At 38.9% G+C, this 18,916-nt stretch overlaps 1 protein-coding gene across 1 annotated transcript; it reads left to right on the top strand.

Moving 5' to 3' along the window:
* Positions 1 to 293: 293 nt before the first annotated feature.
* On the top strand, positions 294 to 18,259 carry LOC139710710 (uncharacterized). The gene is made up of 12 exons (XM_071622630.1): positions 294 to 445; positions 4,679 to 4,901; positions 5,540 to 5,699; positions 6,467 to 6,632; positions 7,669 to 7,832; positions 9,041 to 9,117; positions 10,299 to 10,399; positions 12,833 to 12,943; positions 14,215 to 14,332; positions 15,335 to 15,475; positions 16,554 to 16,640; positions 18,099 to 18,259. Exons 2-12 carry the CDS (start codon positions 4,703 to 4,705, stop codon positions 18,239 to 18,241), a joined length of 1,467 nt encoding a protein of 488 aa, XP_071478731.1. The 5' UTR covers positions 294 to 445; positions 4,679 to 4,702; the 3' UTR covers positions 18,242 to 18,259.
* The last annotated feature ends 657 nt before the right edge of the window (positions 18,260 to 18,916 follow it).

Here is an 18,916-nt window from a genome sequence, read left to right as displayed (position 1 = left end):
AGCGAACTGAATGATAACACGGTCATGCATCAACCCTTGAATGAATCTTGATTACCATAACAATAGCCAAGTCACCAAGTGGGGTGGGCGCGGCCGCACTACCTTGCTAGGGTAGGCAGAGGGGAGCGTAAAAATCAACCTCCAGTGATTCGGCGCCGTGCGCGTGGCTGTCTTGTGTAGCTTGTATTGTAGAGAAACCGACCGAGAAGTTGTTCCCGATCGAACTCCAATATGCAATCTCATAATAAGTCGTATGTTGTCTAATAAATGCGTGTAGCGCATGCAGACGCGTACTAGTGTACATGTGAAATGTTTTGCTCATCTAGTTACGAACTTCACACGATTGCACCAATCGTTCGTTAATGGACCGATTATCGGGGATTTTTCTTGACATTCGACATTCATTTTGCTGATCGTGCTGTAAGATTGGCGAGGAACTTTTTCGGTGAGTTTGTGACACAGATGCAATCGTTTTGCGAATGATGTTGTTATGGTTCAGAAGCCGCTCGCTGGCCCACCGGAGGAGTAGGGCGATACCAACCGTGGCTGGACATGGAGCCCTCACAGTCATGTGAAAGCAACTACAATATTCGGCACATGCTCAATAATGTTGTTTCATTGTGTTTAATTATAGCCGCGCAGACTCACTTACTGGTGTTTATTGGTATGTCTGGTTCATTTTATGAATCTATCCTTAGGGCCTAGATCTAGTAATCAATCTGTATTCTGTGCCTGTCGTGTGAGTGTGTTTATATAATATATAATCTGTGTAGAACTAGAATTCAGTAGAAACTATGTCAAGTGATCATCTCATGATCGACATGGACAACATGATCAAGCACAACTCAAAACGTTGTTATTGTGTAAACTTCCAATGCACATTGCTCATCTCATCTTAGTTCTGATGGGTATTTCTTTGTTTGATTGCGTGTTGTTGTTTTTTTGGTTACAGTTCGTTATTCCGAAGACCTGTTTGTTATTCCGAAGACCTGTTTGTTATTCCGAAGATTTGATCGTTATTCCAAAAGGTTCATTTAATTATTCCGAAAATGTGATAAGGTTTGTTTTTCAGAAGGTACATTAAACCGAATATGAAATAAAGTTCGTTATTCCGTAAGGTTTGTTAATCCAAAAATAAAAAACAAAGCTTGTTACAATTCCAAAGGTTTGTTACGGACCCTATTTCATTTTCAGATTAACGAACCTTGGAAATAAGAATGAACCCTATTTCTTTTTTCGGAATAACGAACCTTCGGAATAATGGCACAAATTATGTTCAGATTATAAACTCTTTTTCATTTTCGGATTACTAACGAACCTCTAGGTACAGGGAATTTGTGTTTTGGATTAACAAACCTTCAGAATAACGAACCTTCGGAATATTAAACGAACAGTACCCATTTTTTTCGCCCAAGAGATCCAATGCAACCAATGTTGTAATGAATGTGCCCACCCCCCCCCCCCCCCAAAAAAAAAGAAGAAAAAGAAAATAATATCATGTGAATAAATGATATTTGATAGTGAGTCAGTGAAGGGTAACATTATAGACTTAGGACTAGATCTGTTGTTGAGATAGTGTGTGACTGACTAGTGATTGTGATATGAGAATTAGCAACTGCACAACATGCTATATACACTGTAAATGCAAATTAATATATTGAAACTGTGTTTTTGTGACACTAGTGATTTGCACATGTTTGGTTCTTGCTTCAGAAAAAAAAAAAACAGAAATTCTGTGTCATTGTCTGATACTATGAAAATCAATTATCTGTAGTAAACTGACTGTAAAAGTTACGTTGTACTACTTGTAGTACCACTACTGGTACTAAGATCTCACAGGATATGTTGGTATTTCTACAACATGAATACATAAAGCATGTTTTATGTTCATAGTCAGGTGTAAAGAACAAATCAGAAGATGTTATCACATTGTCGGGGCATTTGACTTACCCTTTATCTCTCGCATGTATTGTATCTAGACAAATTCATTTCAAAGACCAGTGGCAAGTCCACGCTATCTTGACTGAGCACTGGAGATGGTGAACCCATCATCTATTAAGCAGACTGTAAATTGCCACTGTGCTGTGAATGATGTGGACAGTGCAATTAAGAATTATTTTTAGCCATAAATGATCACCATGTTGTGATATATGTTTATAGGTGATGCAACTGTCACCTGTGCTGTCCTGAAGGTGTTGTACATACTTTGATTAGGAAGTTCCACATTGTGTGTACTACGTGTACATTCACCGAAAATCTTTGTGTAATGTTCCCCATTCTCTCTCTCTCTCCCTCCCTCTCTTTCACTCTACCATCTGTGTGTCTTGCCCTCACCCTACAAATTGTACCTTCATCTCTTTGTTGTTGTTTTTTTGTCTCACTTGCTTTAATAGTCCATACTCCCATTACCAGATTATACTCTCAAAATGCCTTCACCACTTCACACCAATATATCATACTGGCTAATGTTAGGTTCTGTGGAAGTCTAGTCTCCTCTCTTCTTCTCTTGAGTAAATAGCACAGTGATTACCTCAGTACATTCGTGTTTCCTTGAAGTTGTGATGACGGCGTGTACTTGTTTATACCATTTGGGATCATAGTGCAGCTTACCTCCTATTCAGACTAGGGGTTAATGCATTTTGTGTAGTTTGATAGAAAAATGATGAATGAATACTGTTGTACAGCCACTTGTTCATTCCTTTTTAAGCAGTAGATGCATCATATTCAAAGACCAGTGTTTGCTTTCTTGTTCTGTCACAAAAGTATTGTATAATGCTAAGAAAATCATTTTTTTTTTCCAGTTTTTAGAGGTATCACTCTCTGTGTAGAGAGTTCGCCACACAAACTACAGTATAGAGCTCTGCAGACAATGCGTTAGCAGACAGGACTAGTCAATACGAACACCCTCGACAGCGGATCTCCTGGTAGATTTAAGCATCATCCATCATGGCCATTCATTCTGTCTCTGGCAGTGTATTCACAGTCTAACCTCATCCATTCCTTGCAGTGTTATTCAAATCTGAAAGTTCAATAGAGACGTCGGACTGTAATCCCATTGTACAGTGTACCATTCAGCATATTGTAGTCAAATGCTCCCCATGGATGCGAGTGTGTACATAACCCCTCTGGGAATGTTGATCACTGGTAGGATGGGTGCTCAGACATGGTACCGGTACATGTACAGACTGTACTTGTAATATTTAAACATGTTTTTCTTTTGATGTCTAGTAGATCTTCTGCACTCAGGTGCCCTTTCCTTATACTCTTTGGAGCACCAAGTACAAAGGCACATGATGTGTGTCATGTTGTCATAATGTAGTGTTGTTGTTGTTGTTTTGTTTCAGGGCATCCAAAGACTAAATTTATTGTTTTGTAAGACATGTACAGCTGTAAGACCTTCATTTCTACTATAAAGAAAAAAAAATGGCCATCAAATGCTCAGTTACAGCTACTACTGTACATTGTATAGGCAATAATACTAAGTAGAATAGTGATAAAAAATTATGTAGTAATAACAGTTTGTGTCAGAATTCAATCGTATCACACTAATTTGTTGTGTTGTCTACAGTTCAACATGCACTGTTTATACATGTATGTTGTGATGTTGTGTTCCTACTTGTAGGGAACTACACTCTATTGTATAAATCTCAGACACCACTTGGAGATAGACATATGACAAAGGGTCAGTCAATGACCTGTGCTTGTGTGTAGCTACTCAAATGAATTCACTATATCTTGTCATTTAAAGGGATCGTATAGTTTTGGTTGAGACCTAATTTCAGGTTTCTAACATTTTTTGGTGAGATAATGAGAAACCTCTTATAAAATATGAAAGAGCATGTAATTCTATGAGGAATTCACTGTTTATTTGATGAAAACAGGTTTTGAAATGGCTGAGATATCAAAAAAAAGCAATTCTAATAAAGTGTGGGACCCACACTTTATTACGATCGCTTTGTTTTACTTTGTTTTTGGGTGTTTCAGTCATTCCAAACCCGATTTTCATCAAATAAACTTTGAATTCCTCATAAAATGGTATGTTCTGTACTACAGTGTTTTCTTGGTATCTCGCAAAAAGTTAAAAGCCCAATTCTCATCTCCACCAATACTGTACTATCCCTTTAATAGGCATCAAGTTTGATAGCAAATGTTCTGTTTCTGTGTGAGTCATGCAGGACTTTAATTTTTTTAATTCTCGCAAGGAGAATCTCTATGTGAGGTCAAAAGCAAGACAAATGAAAACTAAGTTTTAAATTGAAGTTGTGACATACAATGTTTTCGGAAAGTTCTGGCAAGAATTATACAAAACTTGGCAACCATTGGTAACCATTGGCAATCATAGGTAATCATCAACTAAAAAATGTTTATTCTATTCTTTCTGTAATCATGCAAAAAGAAAAAAAGATATAAACAAACAGACATCTATTGTATGGTTCCTTGCATTATTATGAGTAGGGTCATTTTAAAAGCCTCATTTCTATTTTCTCCCTAATTGCATCACTTCTGATGTGTTTTCGTTGTTTCTTTTTTACAAAAATACTTTTTGTTTGGGAATGGATTGAGCTTTATTAAGTATTTTAGCTTTTTTTTTAATGGAGGTGAATGAAGCTAGAGAATTAAAATCAAATCCACAAAATCAAATCTCATATGATGGCTCCTGTCCTTCATCTTTCCACAGGAAGTTCACTGGGAGCAGGGCATCATGGGAGGAGGGGGCAGCAAGCAGAAATCCCAGGGTGCCACGGGCCACTCCCTCCGACGGGATGAGTACTACATGCTGCAACACTGCCTGTACAGTCTTCCCTTTCCCCCGGGAACCATAAATGCAGAGGTGGTGGCAGCTGCTTCCAAGATTACTGAGAGGATTGAGTACAAGGATCCCGTCACACTTCTCTCCAAAGGTTAGAAATTATCCATATGTTAACTCTTTGAGTGCTGTGTTGCATGGTGATTGTCACGGACAACCCCCAGTGCTCTAGCCTTTACATACTGTCCAAAGTCCCTGGCACAGAAAGGGATAAACCTTATCAAAACTTCATCTCAAATATGTATTCGCATTTTGCATGATATGTTTACTCTTACTGTACCTGTGAAAGAGTTAATTAATGTAATCATACAGATGGAAAGTGTATGTCCACTTAAATTTTAAAAAAAAAATTGAGTGTAGCAAAAAAAAAAAAAAAAAAAAAGCTGTTGAAATAATTTTGATAAATGCAATAGAATTAAATCTACAAACAGAATGGTAAAAGTTTTGTTGATCAGTCAATATAAGTCAGGATAGTGGGAAGCATAATGCAGCTGTAAGAATACTGTGTTCTTGTAACACTTCCTGTAAAAAAACAAAAACAAAAGCAAAAAATACTCTTATTTTAGTGAAGAGACTCTTTGTTTAGGTTGTTGCAAGTAAATTTTGATAACTCTTGTTGAAGTAAGATACAAATAATGTTTACAGTCGGCTAAAGTCAGTCTGGTGATTTCAGTGCTAAATAGACGATATATCATGTCTTTCTTCTTTATCATTGCCATCTGTACACTATAGGTGAGAGAGCAAAGGGCATCTACATTCTGGTCAAAGGTCACCTCAGTGTCTTATCCTCCTCGCGTGACCTCGTGGCAGAGCTTGGACCAGGCAGTTTTGTGGGGGAAGTCTCGACACTTTTCTACCAGCCTGTTACAGCTACAGTCCAGTCAACAACACCGTGAGTTCTCTCAGAGGTGGATCACCTACAAGTGCTTGCAGCAGTTGGCACACTATGATTATACTGTTTGGCAGTTAATAATCTTTGAACAGCTGTGATGTGGTTTTGAATTGAGATAACTTTCTCAAATACACAAATCATTTATACTTCTTTGCAGTACATTGTACATGGAGGTGTGGTCCACTTTGTGGAACTATGCATAGTTTCACTGCCTTGTATTTTGCTTCGTGTTGTGTGGGCAGTGTGACTGCAAACTTCTCAAGAAGTCTGTTTAACTTCCCACGCAAACTTCCTGCATGCACTTTGGAAGTTTTCACTTCTTGTGAAACTACACATAGTTTTGTGCAGTGTGACTGCATGCGACTGAAATGTCAAGAAGTCTGTGACGCCATAATACATCCATTCATGCTCTTTACACACATTTTGCACTTTTTTCTACGCTGATGAGCGTTTTCATTTTTCCTGCAAGAGACCAAAATTACGATTAGTTTTCTATCACTGATACAAGGAGTAGTTTTGTCTGTAGTTATTGGGAAGCAAATTACATGTAGTTTGGCAGAGTGTGACCACAGGTAATTATATGTCAAATGAAAATTTCGATATACAACAAAGAAGTTGTCCTAAACAGGTAACTAAAGATTGCACTGTGAAGCATGGGGAAAAGAAAGAGATTTTTTGCCATTATGAATTTTGACCACTTATGCTAATGGAAATTCTACACATTCAAATTGGTTAACCACACCCTCTCCTTGTTACCATGGTGACAGGTCCCAGCTGCTACTTTTAAAGGAGGGGACCTTAAGGAGGGCAATAGGTGAGGTGGTTTCCACAGACCTAATGGACTATTTTGTGAGGAGGCGGTACTTTGACACCAGCGGCATGTTAGACCAGGGGGATCTACTTCATAGGATAGCTATGGACACTCTATCCAAGGTTTGTGCAGTGTGCTCTAAACAGCAAGTGTGAATTTCTGTTGAGTGTGTAGGTGCAAGGAGCTTGTTTGAAGCTCCTTTGTAGGTGTAACCAAGGAAGCTCCTTGGTGTAACCAATCTGTAATATTTGGTGAATATCTAATATGGTGATCCCTCACATGCATTCTAGAATGATGCATGGTGGCATATCAGTGCAAGTAAGCATTTTGTTCACACTTATAAACCATGATATTCCTTTTGCCTGCCATGTTCCCTGGTGATGTTTTTTGTATTGCTCCAAACGATGCTGGAGGCATTATGTTGTCAGGTTGTTTTTCCATCTGTCCGTTCATCCCACACCTTATCCTTGTGGTTTAAGGAAAAATACAGTGAATGAATTTTCTGGTGCTTGGCTATGGTATGCTAAATGATGTGTAGATGCCCAGGGCCCTGTTTTATGAAACGTTAAAATTGACTATATAGTTGATTTCAACTGTAAGTCTATGGCAGCCTGTGTGGTAAGGAAATTTAAAATCGATGTTAACTTTTCATAAAACGGGGCCCTGATCAGATTTAGGCAAATTCTGTTGAAGGTACACCATTGTAAATTGTCAACCAACACAGGACATTGACTAAAATAGTATTTTTCAGTATCAACTAGATTTTAGTGACTGTCATGGCAGTCTTATTCCTCAATTGTAAGTTTGTTTTCTGTTGTGAAATTGATAATATTTATGTTTCGTTATCCATTTTGTATTCCTATGATCCCAATAACAATGAACAACATGTGTTTAGTGAGTGGGCTTTAAAGGACTTCTTACCTGTTCTCAGCAAACTTGAAAAATCTTATTTTACATTATACACTGTATTATCAAAATTTTAAAAAAATAAAAATAAAATTACGCATCACTATGTACAGCAATCAGGGACTAAGTCGAATTTGGTTATGTAAGTCATTTTTCTAAACTAGTTCCTGTTAAGACTATTTACAATAACTGCCCATTTTTCTGTGCTTTTTTCTCATGGCTTGTATTCCTTGTCACACACAAAATTGGCAGCTCCCGTTGTTCAGCAAGTGGAATGCGTCGGCACTCACATCACTGGTCAAGCAATGTAAGGAGGATGCAGGCATCCCTCATCCAGTCCTGCTCATACCAAACAACTCAGTGCTTGCCACAGAGGGGGAGAAGACAGAGGAGGTTGTCATAGTAACCAGGGGCAAGTAAGTTTGTGTCCCACTTCATAGGATTATAGGTTAGTAATTACTGTAAATGGCGAATATTTTGCAAGGTTTTTATTTTCGTGAATTTCACAAGTCAGGTGCTGTTCGTGAAATTAAAGACACGCAAAGATAATGATTCTGATTCTGGTGTGAATGTGACGCACATTTCTCTGTTCAGTACAGTACTCCATGATCGCGAATTGAACCACTCGCAAAATTGTCGGGAAGTTCCGATTAGTGAAAATTTAAACTCACTAAATATATGGCATATACAGTAGATGACATATCGTCACTGGGGGGACAAGACCTCGTATCTACAAAATGTCAAATGTTCAGGAGAGCCAAAACACATGGTGGCCAAAGCACTGTAGCGAATGGGAAAGCCTTTCCTTTGACATGCTGTGGTGGCTTTATTTTTGGAGTAAGACAGTTGGGATTTGAACAGGACATCACTTAACCCATTATTTGACCATTCATTCAAAAAAGTCATTTTCACCAAAATTTTAGATACAAGGTCTTGTCACTCCAGCGACGATATGTATGATACAGTCATGAATATTTTCATCTACGCCTCCTGAAACTCTTTTGTTTTCTGTTCAGATATTGACTGACTTTCCACTTCTAGTGTTTCAAAGTGTGTTTTAGATGTCTTATACAACTTTTTTAGTCTGTGAAACAAGTTGAAGAAAAAAAAAACAGTGAACAATCAGCACCACAAAAATGTAATAAAACACTAATTGAATGAATGAAATTTGCACCATTTGTGTCTCTGACACAACATTTGACATTTAATTTCTTCGGTCTTATTTTCTCCAAGGACTTGGGGGTAGGGTTAGGGTTGTGTTAGGGTTTTAGGTTAAGTTTGATGGGAGGATTAGGGGTAGAGTTATACTTGTGGGTAGGGTTTATATTTGGCTTAGCTTGCAGATCATTGGAGCAATTTCCGCGGGAGCAACTGTCATGGAACCATGCATGACATCTTGTCAATGAACTTAACCCGTTGAGGACGAGTCCCGAGTATACTCGGGCAGGTGTCTACGGGAAATGCATGTTGTAGCAAAATCAGTCTGTCCTCAACGGGTTAAAATAACCAGCATCTATGATGTGAGTGCAGACAAACATTTGATTGTAATGTCCTAGGAACTGTGGCATCTAGAGACTGTTGATGTAGAACGTAGCTCACTCTTTCTTTCTCCTTCATGCTGTAGGGTTGAGGTGAGGCTGGAGAAGGAGGTCATAGCAACCTTGGACTCTGAAAGGTGGCCAGTGTGGATCGGAGAAGAGGGTAAGATGTCATCATTATATATTATATGGGTTAGTCAAATACCGGTTAGTGATTGGCTAAACAGAGTCACGTGATGGAGGTACATTCGTTATGTTCGCCTATGGGCGAACATTCTTGGTAATGTTCTCCCATGGGAGAACATTTTCATGTAACAAGTGACAGAAGGCCGCGCGCGCCGAGGACCGGCCACCCACGCACGCACAGTGAATTTGGCTCTGTGCGAGCGAGCATCGAGTGCGTTGTGCTCTGCATGCCTGGTGGTTGCAAAGATCGTACACTGTAAAACACCGGTATCATATACACAGCGCTAGCCCAGTCGCCTGTGTCCAGCGCACTGTGCACTGTGCATCATTTGTATACTGGTGGTCGGGCTACGCTATGCGTATTGTACACTGAATCTCTACGATCTTTCGATGGCTGACGTTGACGTATTTGACTAACCCATATAATATAATAGATGATGACTTTTGCTGTCGGGAACATGTACCAAACGTTCCACCCTCAGGGTTTGAAATGCTATTTCGGGAGGCTATAAGTCCCTCGACTTCGTCTCGGGACTCGGAACCTCCCTCACTAGCATTTCAAACCCTTCGGGTGGAACATTTGGTATGTTCCCTCCCCCGCCAGTCATCATCTATATACTGTCAGACTGTACCATGTCTTGTCTCAATGGGCCGAATTCACAAAGGTAGTTTGAATACAGTCCACAGATTATGTAAGCTTCATCTGCATTTATTTGTATGAAAGATTGTGTTTTCCAACAGACATCAAATAGTGAGTGAACACTGACAGCCGCATATAATATGAAGGGTGCGCCTATGTGAATGAGGCACCTATTTCAGGCCAACAAACATCAAATAATGATGCAGAAAACTTTCATCGGTTGGGGAGATCATTGAGTAAAGGATGGTAGAAGCCTATAAAATCTCCTATTGATCAAATAATGATTGCATGGTGACAAGTGCATATGAAGTGTACACCTACATGTATGTGAATGAGGCACCTATTTCATGCTTGTTTCTAACCCATTAACTAAATCTAAACAATAGATTTGATTAATAGCTACTTTATGAATTCAGGCCTTTGTGTCTACACAGGTGTCTGTGTTCACTGATTTGATGATTCCTCTTCTTCATGTCTTCTTTATTACTAACCTTTTTCTACATTGTATTGTGTGACAGGTCTGTTTGTTAATGCTGACAATCTGTGTGCTGTGTGTGCCAATGGAACTTGCCAGGCGGTCAGGCTACAGAAGTCGACCACACAAAGCATCACCAACAAGGTACAGTACCTTTGGGCACTTGGTCAACAGCAGGGATGGCAGTTTTTAGACAAAAGACTGAAATCAGGCCCTGGTAGTATCAAAGTTCAGGCTTTTTCGGGTACAATGAGGCTTCATTTAGATGTATTTCAGACCATCTCTGTCATTCTGCAATGTTAGTAACGGACATCCCTACAACAATCATCCATTGCCCATTAACCCGTTGAGGACGGTTTGATTTTGCTACAACATGCATTTCCCACAGACACCTGCCCAAGAATACTCGAGACTCGTCCTCAATGGGTTAGGCATCCATTGCCCAAAGTAGCATGTGGTGGTATCCTGCATCAGTGTAGACAGTAACCATCACAAGTACATGTCCCAGTAATGAGGAGTAGCCATCACAGCTACATGTATGTATCACAGCAATGATGAATGTGTAATTATCTATTTTAGCTGGAGCCCTCACATCCACCAATTATTTTCCTCAAAGAGTGTTGTACCTTGTAGAAGATAAATATTTCCAAATTATGATTGCAGTGAAAATCCAACTTGTTCCTAAGCTTCTTAGCTTAGAGGTATGGAAATACATCCATACATGTTACCGGTATATGTACAGATTGTTCTTCTATATCTCTTATTTTGAAGAATTCATGTGTAATAGTAAATATTGAAGACTGTATTACAGGTGTAGATGTTGCAGAAATATCTTATCATGTTTCAAAGTACAAAAGAAGATGCAAAATAATAAGAGCATCAAATGGAGTACAATTGGTCAGTATGACTACTCTGGGTAGTTAGAAGTGTGAGGTTCTGTGATGTCTTTTTCATGCCATATTTTACCCTCTAACTTAAAGGGGATGGCTAGAAACCGATCAGTGGGAATCAGTGGGAATGCTGAGGGATGATTGTTCCAATCCTTGTGGGATTTTTGTCCCCGCCGAACGAGTTCGAGCAGGGGACTATGAAACGGGCTCCGTACGTGTGTGTGTCCGTGTGTCCGTCCGTCCGTCCGTCCGTGTGTCCGTGTGTGCGTCCGTGTGTGATCAAAATCTTCAATTTGCTACTTCTCTGTCATTTATGAGCCAATTTTGATTCTGTTTGCTTTATATGATAGCACTACATGGGAGCTTTGAAACTTCTACACAGAATTTCAGTCGTGACCTTTGACCTTGACCTTTGACCTATATTGTACATTTTGCTACAAAATGCTACGCCTTCGCCATTTCTAACCCGATTTCGATTCCGTTTGCTTTATGTGATGGCACTAGGTGAGGGCTTCAAAACTTCTACACAGAATTTTGACCTTTGACTTCTTTGACCTTTGACCTTGATTTTTTGACCTATATTGTACATTTTGCTACAAAATGCTACTCCTTCGCCATTTCTAACCCGATTTCAATTCCGTTTGCTTTATATGATGGCACTAGTTGAGGGCTTCAAAACTTGTACGCAGAATTTTGACCTTTGACTTCTTTGACCTTTGACCTTGATTTTTTACCTATATTGTGCATTTTGCTACAGAATGCTACTCCTTCGCCATTTCTAACCCGATTTCGATTCCGTTTGCTTTATGTCATAGCACTAGGTGAGGGCTTCAAAACTTCTACACAGAATTTTGACCTTTGTCTTCTTTGACCTTTGACCTTGATTTTTGACCTATATTGTACATTGGCTACAAAATGCTACTCCTTCGCCATTTCTAACCCAATTTCGATTCCATTTGCTTTATGTGATGGCACTAGGTGAGGGCTTCAAAACTTCTACACAGAATTTTGACCTTTGACTTCTTTGACCTTTGACCTTGATTTTTTACCTATAATGCACATTTTGTTACAAAATGCTACTTCCGGCGGGGACATATGTTACGCACCGCGTAATTTCTACTTTTCCTTGTTAAGAGTACATTATATATCTACTGTTGTGTGAAAATTATTTGCTTCAGAACGGTCTCATATTCAAGTAATGTGCAGATTAATGCCCCGTCACTGACCAGGGACGCTTACCTGGAAACATTAAACTACACATTACTTGAATATGAGACCATTCTGAAGCAAATAATTTTCATGCAAGAATAGATATATAGTGTACTCTTAAATGAATCCCACAAGGATTGGAACAATCATCCTCCAGCATTCCCACTGATTCCCACTGATCAGTTACTAGCCATCCCCTTTAATAATGATGTAAAGCTCACAAACACAACATATATACCACATGATGAATCAGATAATCATGTCATTTCTGTGCAATCATGAAAAATGTTTTTAGAGCAAATTTCTCATATATTTTGTCAAAGCCATGATGAGCAGAAATCCACAGTGCATGAGGACTGCCAAGATGAAAAGGAAACTACCACTTTAGAATGAAAACATCACTCTCAATTACAAAGTGATACTTAATAGTCTTGGATATAAGTGCTTGTTTTTTTTTCCTCCATTTTTACACATTTAGTACAAGGCTGAGGCTGGACTGGCATTTGAGAAGCTTGCAAAAGTCTGGCAGAAAAGACTAAGTCAACATGAACAATTCCCAGACAGGATGAAGGCGGAGCTACTTCTACCGGTAATTCAAACCCTTCTATTGATCAGTGTCTTAATCACATTGCTAGTTTAGTTTGCAAGCACAAACCCTTGTCGGTCATAAAAAGGGGTCTGTGCCGAAAAGACTACTTGCACCACTGGCAGTGTCCCATAGACCGTGTACTGTAGCTGCACGTCAGGAGCAGCTACAGTGGTGGGAATATGAAAGAGATGTTTTGTTTGGCAAGCTAATGCTAGCTAAGCTAATGCTAGCTAGCAATCATGATAGCCCCACTCAGACTAGTAGAAAATATGCATCGTTTACTTCCTGATCAGTTCCTATGGTTTTGAGCATGTAATCACATGCAGACAAACTCTGTGTAGCTTGTAAGCATGCAAAACTATTTGCAGTTTCACTTCCTGTTTAAACAATATGTGATGGTGCATACTGTGCCTGGATGTGATTTCTAGTATAATAGTGATCATCTCGGAAAAGACATGAGAGGTTGGTGTAGACTTTCTTTTATGTGCAGACAAAAAGGTCTGTATCTTGATCATTACCATAGCTACAAAGATAGCCAGGAAGAAATTTTAATGAAAATTTAACATGAAATGTACGCCATTCTAAGACAGTTCAGCATATAAGTGTAAATCTCAGGTTAATGTATACTGTCAATGTGTAGCTCATCATGCCTATCTCTAAATTCAGATGTAAAATGCATCTCCCAAAGGACCTATGTTGTAGCTGCCCTAGATAAAATATGCCCGTACAGTTTACATACGTATTCAATGTTCTCGTACAGTTTTACATATTTATTCAGTGTTTGACATTTTCACAAACCATGCAGTGTCATTTGTTCTGTATGGTATTATAGAGAGCTTGCCTTTTGGAAATGTACTGTAACACTTGACATCCACAGTGGTTTTATGTTTTCCCTAAGATTTTTTTCCTAAAGCACACAGTTCTGAGTGAAAATATTGTCTGGAGGGGAAAGTATAATTCCCTAGGGACTGTCAAGCTTTTCATTACAACAATAGACAGGGCAATATGTAATATACATGTACACTGTACGTGTATTGTGTGGTCTACACAAATACACATCATTTCATTCTAGCCCATCAGCAACCAGTCAAATTCTTAAATACATTACCTGAGGGTAGATTGTCCATTGCTCACAATATAAAGGTTTTGATCCTCGCTGCATTAGTCATGTGATTACATTATGACCAATCACTGACCAGTATTTATAATGACCATGTAATATACAATAATATTTTCCTAGCACTATCTTGTCTTTCCTATGTTTGTCCCAGGTTCTCCTCAACACACTATCACAAGTGGAGATGTTTTCTGAAGCCTCCCTACCATACCTGTATGACATGGCGGTGTTAGCTCGGGCCAACTTACATGCAGACAGTGATGTTATTGTAGGTAAGACAGTGTAATACCTCAAGATGGTCTTGTCCTACAAGACCATTACATTGGAATGGTCATGTCCTAGTGTTCTGGTATGGTATTAATGACTGGGGAAAAAAGTGAGCACTTACATGAAGTAAGCGGACACTAGAAGGGCCTATTTTCAGTCAGTTTATGGGGCATATTTGTACAAAGCATGAATTCTTGACCTTTTTTTTCTGCTGCAAAATCTGCATTTAGTATATTTTTAAGCATTAGCAGTGCCTCTACCAGCCACTGTAGTCCATATACTGTAATTCAAAATACTTGTAAAGCTCTTGAAATATAAAGAATGAATTCCAGATGTTTTCTTGGTAAGAATATACTTTGATGTATAGCTGTAAAGATTGTCCTGCATTGCACATGGTAAAACAGTGGTACCTTTCCAAGCTTGGTCACAACCAAGTCCCTCTGTGCCTTTCATTCAAATCTAGGGATCACCTGAGCTGTCACCATTACTCCTCTTGTTGCCATGGTTACACATACCTGCTAGTCTAGACAGAGACATGTGGCTCTTTACAGGCAATGCTAGTGGCATAGTGCATCATCTTTTCAGACTTTCAAAATGTTGTGATTGCACAGATACATTCCTCTTTTGGGCTCTTTGATGTGATTATCTGCCAGTGACCAAGAAATTCGATGCCAGTGCATTACGCTCATTAGCTACGTCCATGTTAACTGCAGTAAACAATCAATTTCTTTTCTTCATACCAGACCCAGGTCAGATGGATATAATTTTCCCAGAACAATCTTGACTGTTGTTATGAACACATTGTGAGTTTATATCTACAATTATCAAACTAGATTGTCAGCGTGAAAAGAAAAGGTGCATAGCCAGTAAAATGCTGAGGCGTATTAGGTCATGATGTACTATTTTGGCATCCAATCCTTTTAATTTCTGGCAGTGGCAGCTTGTACTATTTCTGTGTGCTTTAAGATATCGCCTCTCATATGAGAAGTGTTTAATTTCCTGTGCAGATGGTTCAGGTAATGTGGCCAAGGTGAAGAGAGCTCTGCAGGCCAGAGAGACCAAGGCATCTCAGAGGAAGAAACCACCTGTCAGTCAGGAGCCAGCCTTGAGGAGGATACAAGGAGAGGAGGCTGCCTCGGTCTTGGCAGGTTAGACAGAGAAATAGATATGGATAGATAGATAGATAGATAGATAGATAGATAGATAGATAGATAGATAGATAGGTACTGTAAAAGTGGTTTCTTTTGCAGTGGTTTTATTTTCACGCTTTGAGGTTGAACAGTGAATTCAACATCATGCGAAAATGTTTTGAAAAGTTACGCGAAATTAACCATGCAAGGAAATGTTTTGAACTCGCCGCTCGTTACAACGCTATTACCTTGCGCACATGCACACACGAAGATTCCGCGCATTGAGTGTATTGATGGTCAACACACACACAGCGATACAGCACAATGTCGGTACAAACATGTTATAAAGTACTCGAGAGATGGGATTTCAGGTAAGCCTGCATTTATTGTTAATTTCTATTTAATGAATAAAAGAATAATTGGATTATAGTTTGGGTTTTCATGTGCAAAATCTGCAGTTTTTGCAGACTGTGAATTCACAGATTTTGCCGACCGCGAATTTAAACACACGCGAAAAAGTCGGCACCGATGGAAACCGCGAAAATATCTGTACGCGAAAGAAACCACTTTTACAGTATATAGATATAGGCAGATTGGATAGATGGAGAGAGAAAGAGGGGAGAAAGAAAGGGAGTAAAAGATAGATATGAGTGAGAGAGAGATTGAGACAAAGGAAGAGACAGATAAATTGACAGAGAGAGAGATAATTACATTAATGTGTGAAAAGACAGGTGTGAGTACTGGTAAAACATGACTTAGATTTTTCTTCCAAAATTACAGAATGATGTTCTTTGTTTGTAAACTTGAGCTTTAAGTTGAAAAAGGTCTATTGAATGAAATTTTGCTCCTTGTTGAAAGGTAACAGCCACAGTTATGCATTTTTCTTCAATAGGTTGCCAGCAAATGGACAAAAATACGGCATGATAGGCAAGAATGATAATAAAGTTCTACATTGTAGGTCCCTGATGGATGCGGGGAAGAATTTAAACTGACTTTTATGCACACATGAGAAGTACAGATGTGAATGAACTTTGCAATAGAGCCATAATCATTCTATTTTAAAGGGTCCAATTTTCTCCCATTGTTCCCTTCTCAGAAACTGACATCTTCCTGCTTCCTCTGAGAGGGGAGATAGCTGTCAGTGGTGTCAACAACTTCATCTTCCCAGAGAGGAGCCTCATCTGTAAGTCATGAGGATGAAAAGCTCTCTTCATCCTGATATAAACTGCCGTACTATTTGAATGAATTTATGTTTGATGTCTATAAGAGGGTTGCACACTAACCCATTTTTTCTACTGGTCTGATCTGTCTGTTGGACCAGTAGGTACCCAGTGTTTCCATTTTTATGGGTCTATTCCTGAAAAAGTTACTGGTCCGACAGTAATTTTTACTGGTCCTGGTACTTCAGACCAGTGTCAGTGTGTAGCGTTGTCTGTAAAAAGGTGGTGTGCATAAGAGTCTATATGTATGGTAGTACTGTGAGGTGTGATCATGTTTTCTCTTTAGTTACTAAGTCTACTGTGATAGATATTTTCTTTTTTTCATATCTGTGCATTCCAAGTGCTTAATGTAGACTGAGGCACATTAGGTATCTTCCCTTTGTGATTAAAATAAAGTGGTGTATTTGGAGTGCTATGCAGAGCTGGGTGAATGATATACATGTACATTGAAATTCTTTTCAAGTCTGAAATGCACTATATAAGAATTTGTTGTTATTAGTATTATTATTATTATATACATGTATTAGTTATTGGCACACAAATTCCAAACCTCAGATAACAGCAATACTGTTTCATCTTGCCACCCTTGAGTGGAGTTCCAGAATTGTCACCTAAAGTGCATTAAGTGTGGATGTACAATATTGAGATTTTATTTTACATTTAGTGCTTATTTAATATGTCAATGAAGGGCAATTTGTTAATCAGTTGCAATAAAAAACAACTTGATGGAAGCATTTTTATGAATTTGAAGAGTTACACAGTACCCACTGCAAACTACAAGAATTAGAACCAGCACTGGCTGTCGGCGGAAGCTTTGTCTATTGGATAAGACACTTGTGCACTGCAGAGATCAGGAGGTTGTAGGTTTGAATCCTGCCCAGGTATGTAAGCCCATGATTTCTTTTGTCATGGCTACTACTACAGTGCACTCCTGTTATAATGAATACGGTTATAACTAAATTCCAGTTACAACAAAGTAAAAGTTCAGGCCACAAAATCATCCACTCTATACATATATTTCTGTTGTTTATTTGTTTGGTTATAACGAAATTTTGATATAACGAAAGAAAATTGCCGGTCCCAAGCACTTTGTTATAACAGGAGTCCACCGTACAACACTGATCAATTCAGAGTGCTTATTTGTGACGATGTAGGGAAATTTGTTCATCAGTTGCAATGATTTGATTTTGTCGGGTCTAAGGTATTTACCCCCTGGGCAATTACCCCGGACCCTTCGCCTGGCCCTAATCCTAATCCTAATCCTGAACCTAACCCTAACCCTAACCCTAATCTTTACTCTAAACTTACCACTAACCAGTATTTAGCTGGCGGTAATTGCCCTCTCGGGGTAATTGCCCGGATACGGATTTTGTCAGTAACCCTGGACTGTTTAAGCATACGTTTCCCAAATATCTCCACAGATCTTCCAGAAGCACAACTCAAGGAGGTCAGGCTGGTTGCGAAAGGAGCTACCCTGGTTCTGACAATAGAGGGCAGGCGTCTTCTGAACCTATGCAACGTTTATTCAGATGTACATTTGAATGTACCCCGCCCACTTTTATGACTGTGAGAGGCTGTGAAATGCCAGATGTATTTATTCCGAGAGGAGCGACATCCTATTTATGCAAACAAAATGATGTATAATGCAACAGTGAGAGTCCATTGTAAAGATATGATATATTTTATTCCAGTATTGAATGTAGCTGTGGTTCCGTCTAGGTAAAGGATGCTGCTAATGCTCTTATATTAGTACACATGTTGGTGGTTTTGTATTAGATGATGTGTGGTGAGGAGAAAGCTATTACAGTTTTCACATCTACAGGTGCAACAAGGGATTATAAAATCAGCGAAGATCTTTACTCATACAATGTGAAGCAATGCCAAAATTAGTGAATGAATACATACATGTATCACAGATATTTGTTACAGTATATTTAGCTTCTTTTGAAGAATTTAGCAGATGTTGCTTGTTACAAGATCTTCACTCCTTGCAAGGTGAAGTGATTTTGTGTGAGTGAATAAACACATAGCATTTTTTTTTTTTAATATTCAGTTCAGTATTATAACTTGAGACCATTGTTCGCTAGAAGCAGCGAAAAAAAAAAAATCAATTGTTTGAATGTTGCCAATTAGAATTATTTGCTCTTTTCAGAGACGTACAACAAATACCTGGTATGAAAGCAGGATCTAGCTGCTACAAAGCCTAGAAATTGTTCAGATTTAAAAACGGCATATCTCG

The sequence above is a fragment of the Diadema antillarum genome, unplaced genomic scaffold, assembly GCF_040938485.1.
Source record: "Diadema antillarum isolate AM-2024a unplaced genomic scaffold, OU_Dant_1.0 seq00001558_RagTag, whole genome shotgun sequence".
NCBI classification, from domain to species: Eukaryota; Metazoa; Echinodermata; class Echinoidea; order Diadematoida; family Diadematidae; genus Diadema; species Diadema antillarum.
Note: the sequence above shows the minus strand (reverse complement) of the source record. Positions and strands in the feature narration are given on the sequence as shown.